This window comes from Topomyia yanbarensis, chromosome 3 (assembly GCF_030247195.1).
Source record: "Topomyia yanbarensis strain Yona2022 chromosome 3, ASM3024719v1, whole genome shotgun sequence".
Lineage (NCBI taxonomy): Eukaryota > Metazoa > Arthropoda > Insecta > Diptera > Culicidae > Topomyia > Topomyia yanbarensis.
The window spans coordinates 249,343,457-249,352,105 of record NC_080672.1 but is presented as its reverse complement, the minus strand read 5'-3'; the positions used below and the strand labels follow the sequence as shown (position 1 = coordinate 249,352,105).

At 37.3% G+C, this 8,649-nt stretch overlaps 1 protein-coding gene across 1 annotated transcript; it reads right to left on the bottom strand.

Moving 5' to 3' along the window:
• Positions 1-351: 351 nt before the first annotated feature.
• LOC131691133 (sugar transporter SWEET1) lies at positions 352-1,766 on the bottom strand. The gene is made up of 5 exons (XM_058977308.1): positions 1,434-1,766; positions 1,300-1,377; positions 936-1,162; positions 701-876; positions 352-639 (listed from the first exon to the last, which is right to left on the bottom strand). The coding sequence occupies exons 1-5, from the start codon at positions 1,517-1,519 to the stop codon at positions 508-510; spliced, it is 699 nt and encodes a 232-aa protein (XP_058833291.1). The 5' UTR covers positions 1,520-1,766; the 3' UTR covers positions 352-507.
• Between the last annotated feature and the right edge of the window lie 6,883 nt (positions 1,767-8,649).

Below are 8,649 nucleotides of genomic sequence, written 5' to 3'. Positions count from 1 at the left end.
ATATGAAACAAGCACTATCTGTCAAGTTGTCCCCGGGCTGTTGAAAACTGATAAAATCTATCAATTTTGACTGCATTTAACTCTATTTGTAATGTAGTTGGAGTATTGTAAATACTATAGAAGTATTGTATTGATCATAGGAATGTAAAAATTAAGCCGCTTGTAACATTGCGATAAAACCACATATCTTGATCAAAATAGATAATAATAATATTATTTTTTCCAAGGAAAAATAAGTAGTTTTGGAACTCTATGTACGGTTGAAAAAAGTTTGCCAAGAAAGGTCATTCTGTGCATTGATTACAAAGGTGGTCGGGGTAGATTCTAACTCGATTTTTTGAGACGAACCGGTTTTCTGTTCTTTAATGTGATGCTACTGCACTTGACTATATACATAATATCTTACAACATATTTTTACATTGATTTGAAATACAGTGACTGCATCAACAACTGGCATTTAGGTAACTAGCGGTGCCGTGCAAAATAGAACGCCCGCACATTAGAGATCAAGGGGCGCCATCCTCCGGCCGCAGTTGTTGATAAGCAGGACCCCCGGCAGAATATAATTTTCGACTTGGGTAAACAACATAAAGGAACAACTGGGTGGACGATAAAATACACCCGAGAAGATTTGGAATCTGGAAAGAAAAATGCCATCAGAACTGATTTATTCTTACAGGTAAAACACACAAATAATACCTGAATAAACCTATCATCGATCAGCAATCCGTAAACAAACCACTGAAGCGACACGAAAAAGGAAGCAACAATGATGGGAAATGGAAGACTTTCGGTGTTTTTTGTACGTATCACATGCGCCAACTTTGTGAAAGGAGAAGCGAAAAATAAAACTCCCACGCAACAACATATCAGACCTGCAATAAATAAGATGAGAGTATGAATTATAGTTAGCACCGGTTCATCTCTGGCATACCAATAACACTGATTATTTTGTCCACATCCGGTTCATATGTTGAGTAAAGCGCGCAAATCAAAATAAAACTGCATACTGCCAGACACTGGCGAATAACTACTCGTTTGTTAACGGAAAATGTGAAATAAATAACAACATAAGAAAAAAATAACGCTGAACCAATAGTATTGACGAAAATTACGGTATGCTCCCTAGTAAGAATGCCGTACTTCAACCACAGAAAGCAGCTGCAATGAAAAGTTAGAAACTGATTACTGTCTATTGAAACATGGAAATGAGTGAATCAATCTTTTATTGTGTGCGACCAATTGATTTTCTCAAAAAGCAAAATTTCCATAAAATTTCATTAATGAGCACCACTTACGATAAAAATCCAGACACAAATGGAAAGCCAGACGTTTCACCAGTAGATTTTTTTCTAATGTATCTGTGACATATTACCCTGAAATAAACGATAAGAGATTTCGTGCCTAATATTGATAAAAAAATTCATCTTACGATCCTGTTAGAAATTGCAGCACTGTTGAGATGGTAGCCGACATTGCCAATACATCTTTCAGCGATATGCCCTCGAACGAAGGCATTTTTAATAGTGTTCCCTGTACACGAAGGCAAACTATTACACACAGTTGAATTCCCTCTAATCTCCATCAAACAATCAATCTTTGCAAATTGACAAGTCTTTGTTGGCCTTGCACGTAGGCAATTTTCTATAATCAATCCAAAATTTGTTCTAGCTATACATGATTACGATGTTTGGCGATCAAATCTGTTTACAAACACTGATATATGGTACTGAACTGTCAAACTGTCTGCATATACGCATGTTGTTTTGGTATTTCTCTTTTATATATGGTTTTGTAATGTTGGTAATGGATATAAAATATGCTACAAGATGGAGTTACTGACGCGGTGGATGTATTATTCAATACCTATTCGCCAAGCAGTAAAAATTTGATCGATGCAATATGTACTGAAAAGCGATTGTGTCCAAGCTAAGTCAAACGTCTTCGGCTTAGATGTATTTGTATGGACCATGATGTTTATGGGCAGGATGAGACTGACAGCATTACCGTTATCAATTCATCAAAATAAATGTTCAATAACTTTTTCTTGATATTTTCAATAAACAATATCCTCGGTTCACTGAAAGCTTACTAGCAGAAATCGAAAAAAATATTAGTTATGTGGTTGAAATTTTCTTGAAAGGGCTTTCCGTGCACTATTTAGAGAAGAAGTCATACTGATGTCGATTTTGTCTAAGGCGAAACTGGGTTTTAAACTAGGTACAGAACACAAAATTAATGCCGTTTTTGCTTGAAGCGAAACTGAGTAAGTTTCTAACCCCAACTGCTGTCAAAATGTATGAACTGATAGCGGTTGGGGTTAGAACCTGACTCAGTTTCTGGTTCAAGCAAAAACGCCATAAGAGTACTGGAGCCCGAGGATAGTTGGCGCTGGGGTAAGTTGGCGGAGTCTCTTTTTCTCCGTTTCTATTACACATATGGCGTTGCCTCTTGTTGTGTGTCTCAAATAAAATGAAATATCAGGGAATCCATTAGACGTTTGTTTGACAATTCAGCGGTTGGCTCTTTCAACAAGTCTACTCCTGCGAACAGAAAAAATCGTCCGACAAACATCTTTTGTTAGTCCGATTCGTTTGATGTTGGTTCGAATCAACGATATTGGCGGACGTCGCACCCCTCGGAGTAACGTCAGAAGAAGTAAGCAAGAAATAATCAGCTGATCAGAAACGTCTCATGGATTGCCTAATTGTGAATTTACTCGAAGGCTGGATAATAGCAGCAACTTCTGCGGGGTCTGAAAGTAAGCGGTCGTATACAGGGGATATGCGTATGGTGTATGCGGTTTCGTACTGCTGGGGTTTTGCAATCATTTTAATTCGCATATGTGTCGAATAAAGAATACTTGCAAAATCCTAACAATGATGAAAACATGTTTGCATTATTTGCATAATATAACTAACGTATAATTTATTGCATAGAAAATAATACTTTTATTCATCATGCTGCTTCTTATGCCGGGTATAGTGAGGGGGGGGGGGTCACGGTGGGGTGCGGTTGCAGTCAAACCAAAACAATGATCACGCACTCGCTGTCTCTTGCTGTTTCATTCATTTCATATGAACGACTTAAAACAAAAGCTACAACTGAACATACTTCGTAAAAAGCGTTTCAAATGTATTAGAATAAAAAAAGGGAATAAACTTCAAATCTAAAAATCGCACAGAGATCCTTCAGCATAAAAATCGTTTAAAAAGTTCTCACTCGTAAAACTCGGCAAAAACGAACCCCAAATTTTAAAAAGCGGCTAAAATAAAGAAATCGTACGCAGGAGCATCCGTACATCGTGATGGTCAAGATTAAAAAGGTTTTTTCTCCCAACTCTTACTTTTTATTTTCGGTCGCTCATATTCACAAGTGGTTGTATTAGTACGATATTTGATGTTAAATTTTGGTGGATCTGTTCTACGTCTAGGACTATTTTAGCGACTACTCGAACGAACCAATACTTTATCCTTCTCGAACGATGGTCACCGATAGGTTTCGTGCTCGATTGGAATGACACTGACAGATGAATGGTAAACAAACAATAGAGATGGCGAGTCTTCAGCGTCGTTACTTTATCCGTCCGTTTTCAGTCAGAGAATAAATGCACAATACATACTCCAGTGTTATGTTCCATAACATTTTGTTTTGTAGGAATTGTGGGGGACATGTGTTTTCGAGTGCAATAAGTAAATTTTCTTTTGTGTAATTTGTGATGAGTTTTAATCTATTCCACAAATGATTATATTCTTTGATACATCTTAAAAAGAGCTTTCTGTATCTATTCGGTATAATGAACTACAAATAAAAGTTGTATTTTTTTAATATGTACTTTTGTATAAAATGTATGTAAAATGTACGCTAAATAGCACAGTGGCATCACTCCATACAAAGTTGTGACTGAATTATAAAACTTGGTGTATGTGGCTAAACATAGAGATTTTTTCTAATTTTTTTCAGGTATCAATTTTGAAATTACTGAGTTAGGAAATGGGGCAAACAGTGATAATAAATATCTCAAGCCTTGAGTGCAGTCCACTGGACCTAAAAATATATAACGAGAGAGATTTGGCCGGTCAGAGGGAGAGGTGATGATCTGCTTATATGACACATTGGGGGTCGATGGGTCAATTAGGAGGTATTGCCTGCAGCGGTGATCACAAAAACTGTTGGGAACATGTGATGGCATCATCATAGTTCCTCGATGGCGGAGTGGTTAACGCACCCAACTAGAGACTAGGAGATCGCAGGTTCGATTCCTGCTTGAGGACATATCTTTTCTCAGTGTTTCCAATAAAGGTGAGTTTTCACCGTTTCTTCATTCTCACCGTTCCGGGCATTCTTTCTCTGTCTGTTTTCCAGTGGACACGTTCATAAAAAAACTTTCTATGCATAGGGGAGATCGGGGCTAGTTGGCAGTGTTTTCAGCGTTCATTTTTTACCGCTTTGATATTGGTAGATCACGTTCCATGAAAGGGCAGACTGTTGGCAACATCTCTAATTTTTTTCAAAATATTCCGTACACTGTCTACATTTCTAGAGATGAAAATATGTGACGTGGAAAAGCCGCCCATTTACCCCAGCCCCGGGGTAAGTTGGTGGCATGTATGGGGTAAATTGACGGAATGTGAGATAATAAGCAATCAAATGGAAATTCAATAACATCAGTGGTCCTTAGGGACCATCCATAAAAGACGTAGCACTATATGGGGGAGGGGGAGTTTTGTACTTTGTGATGATATCTGACGACAGGGGGTCAAGTCATGCTACGTAGTTTTTTTTAAAGAGGAATAGGGGTGGACCTGATGTCACGCCAACCTTACCCGTTTCATCTAACATCGTTTTTTATTTTTTTTTTAATTTACCGGGACAAGGAGGGAGGAAGGGTTACCGTCAAGCTACGTAATTACCAGGATGGGTATTTAGAGGTTTGTGACGAAATGTTACGATGAGGGAGGGGGCGTTAAAAATCACCCAAAAATGCTACGTCGTTTATAGATGATCCCTTACAAGATATTTTTGAGGTTTTGTCACTCGTCGTGCCACTGTGATGCGAGGCAAGTTTGTGATCCACACTACAAAATTAGCTATCAACAATTTTTATTTCTGAGGCTTACGCCAGACTTCTTATGTATTATATCAACGCAAGGGACGTTCACTTCGACCAATTATCACATGCCGCGAGTTCGGGGTGCTTTGCACAATCTAACTAAATCAAACTGATAAATATTGAAATTTGAAAACACCGCCATTCAGCTTTGGGCTCCCCTATGGCTAGTGTAAATTTCGTTGTATCCCTTTCGCTCTCAAAAATATCCTTTTAGTTTGACAGCTACCGAGTGTCTAATTTAGTGCAGTTTTCTGAGTTTATTGTGCTGAGTTTATTGCTATTTTCTTCATTTCACATTTTTCACAAAAGAAATTTATAGAACTCGCTCAACCTTTAAAAACTTTTTTCGAAACGCGGAGAGACGAGTCTCATATGGTCGGTGTTAAGTCAGACCGGACTATGTCACAAAACATCAAAAAATGAGATATTGATAACATTGGATACAGAATTTCTTCAGCTTCAGCCAGATTTGAAATATGTAACAATAACAAAGAATTATGGCAAAAAGCAATTTTCAATTATCATATAAAGGATGCTGCAAAACACCTACCACATACCAATCGACTCAGTTCGACAAATTGGCACATAGGCATTTGTTGTGGAGCGTGTTTGTGTGCTATTGAATGGGGATTATCTGCCCGCCAGATGGCGCTTCGGAACAAGTTATGTTTTCCTCATATTTCGTTGAAAGTCGCAGCAACGCGCGATGGGTTCATTTTTTCTCGATTTTTAAATTATGACATGTTATGAAAAAGTAATAATAATTTTGTAGGACGCTCCCATAGTTACCTGAGCAATGATAAGGACTGTGCGAAAATTTCAAAACGATTTGCCTAGGAGATTTCAGGCCGCGTCAGGAGAGATGACGCACTTTCTATATCTCGTATATGCGGTCACTTTTATACGGTAATATGATATTGTGAGATAGTCTTTCGAAGAATTACAATACTGGAGATGTAAAATAATCCTTACGAAAATTTTATTAATGATTATGTACTTCCAGTTGCATCACGGAATGGCGACGCAATACTCAACTGCATATTTTGCCTTCTATTTGAGACTTGGTTTGTGAAAATCGGCTCAGTCATCGCCGAAGAACCGATGTTACTTTAATTGTGGAATATGGCCTGAATCCGGCACTTCCTGAGTCGTCGATAATGAACAATATATTCAAATAATGTTTGATTCGCAATCAGTGGTCTAGATCTGCGATTAGATGTAATTTGGTGAGCATTTCAATAGATTTTAGCCTCTGTGGCATTACGATTGTAACTGTTTATATAGGAAATTCCACTGTAACCGTACTAACCAACCTGTAACTCCGGATCCAAGAGTCAGAACCAAATGAAATTCATTAGCAGTCAATGGGATAACTATATCTTTCATTTGAAATCAAGCTTGTAATATGTGTGATATTAGCTTGGGAACTTGGTGAGTTCTCCGGAGGCATCGCGAACCGTCATAGGTGGCCAATGTGGTCAAAGCTACTTTGATTGATCATTAGTGATCTAGACCCAAAAAATAAAGTAATGTTACACCCATTTTAATATGTTTTACATAATTTGGACATCATGGTGGTACCAGTTTATATGGGAATTTGATGTGTGACCGCACTCTTCAACCCTTAGCTCCGGAACCGGATCAACTAAAATTCAATATCAGTTTATGGGAGCGATATACCTTTCAGATGAAACTAAGTTTGTGTAAATCGGTTCCGCCATCTCTGAGAAAATTGTGTGAGTTTAAATGACACACACACATACATACATACAGACATTTTCCGATCTCGACGAACTGAATCGAATGGTATATGACACTCGGCCCTCCAGGCCTCGCCTAAGGAATCGACGTTTACAGTGATTGCATATCCTTTCTTTATATGAGAAAGGTAAAAAATGTTTCTAGAAATGGTAGTGAAGGTGCTAGCCGATTTATAGGTGTAATCAAACTTCATGAAACTCAGCTGAAGACACTTAATCACAAAAACATCAACGAGAGCCAAAAAATACCTTTGTTCACCATTTTTCAGTTTGTGACCACGGTGCGGCGTCTCACCCGCACATGCGGCATCTCTCCCGCAATGACCTTTTTTGAGAAATGTTCGTGGAAATTTGATAAAAAAAATTTCAAGACAAAAACCATTTCACAGTATTTAAGAAATTTGTCGCAACTAATAAAAATGATTTCATCAATTACTGAATGGTTTACTTTGATGCAGGATCGATTTTTAGAAATGTGCAGCATCTCTCCCCAAATTACCCTACCGCATTTTTTCAAGGTGCCCCCTGAAGATTCATTGCAATTAAATTGTTTTGTAATTTAGCTTCACGATTGAGAAAACTGTGAAAATAATGTGGTATCTTGGGAATTTATCCATCAAGTTCCTATGGTCACGATATCGTATTTCCTCTATATTTCGATTTGTAGGTGATCATAATGTGCACTACAATGTAATTTTCAAATTATAAAGTTTTTGCTGAATTATTCTCAGGTCTGAAAAAGTGCCGTCAGTATATTCTGTTATCAGCATTGTAGATAGTTTAGCAGGGAAGGATAAGCTCATGCATCCCTGTTTTCAAGTGCAGTTTCTAACCACTACGCCATTTGAAAATTCGTATTTGCACCATGAGAAAACTGAAAGTAAAGAAGATGCAGATAATCATCATGGCTACCACTGTAAAACCATATCAGTTTACTTTTTCACACATTTCATGTTACTTTTTTTCAACTGTCTGCGAAACTCTATATCAAAATTCTGAAAAAATACATGTGGTAACAAAAACGTGCAATAAGAATATGAACATCAGTATTGGCACCTGTTTAGTTTTCATATTTAAACTTTCAAAACACGCCCATGTTCTAATGTAGCTAATATAATACTGTCAGCTGAATCGAAAACAGGAATCAATGTTAAATGGATAGATTAATCTACTACACATTTTCTTATCATTACATAACGGGACTTAACCGTAGACTCAGTACTGTAGGTAAACAATGAAAGCGTCTTTATGATTTGGAGAAAATATTTAAATGGAACCATGTCGAAGAAATCAAACTTGATTCCATTTAAATATTTTCTTGAACTCTTCAGCATATCGGTCGTCTTCTTGAAATGGTTTAATCATCAGCAAGAAATGATCTTATCACAACATACAATTCAATATAAATAAAACACATTATCTCTCATAATACAATCGATTGGTCACATATCACACATGCGATACATTCAATTTCGGTTTGATCGTGATTGTTGGTTGTTTGTGTCATTGCTGAAATAAAAGTCAAGATAAAGATTATCATCATTTTACTTTTTCATACCGTCGTTCTGAGTGAGAATGGGCAAAAAATTAAGAAAGCTATTATTTGAGAAAATTAATTCATACACCTGTTTCATGTGGTGGTTAATGAGCATAAGTGTGGATAGATATCTCACTGAGAGACTTCCAACACCTTCGGGATTCAAAAAATAGGATCAGGAACAAGGTGTACTTCGGAGATTAGTGTGTATTCACACGAACACCGAATCAAGACAGCA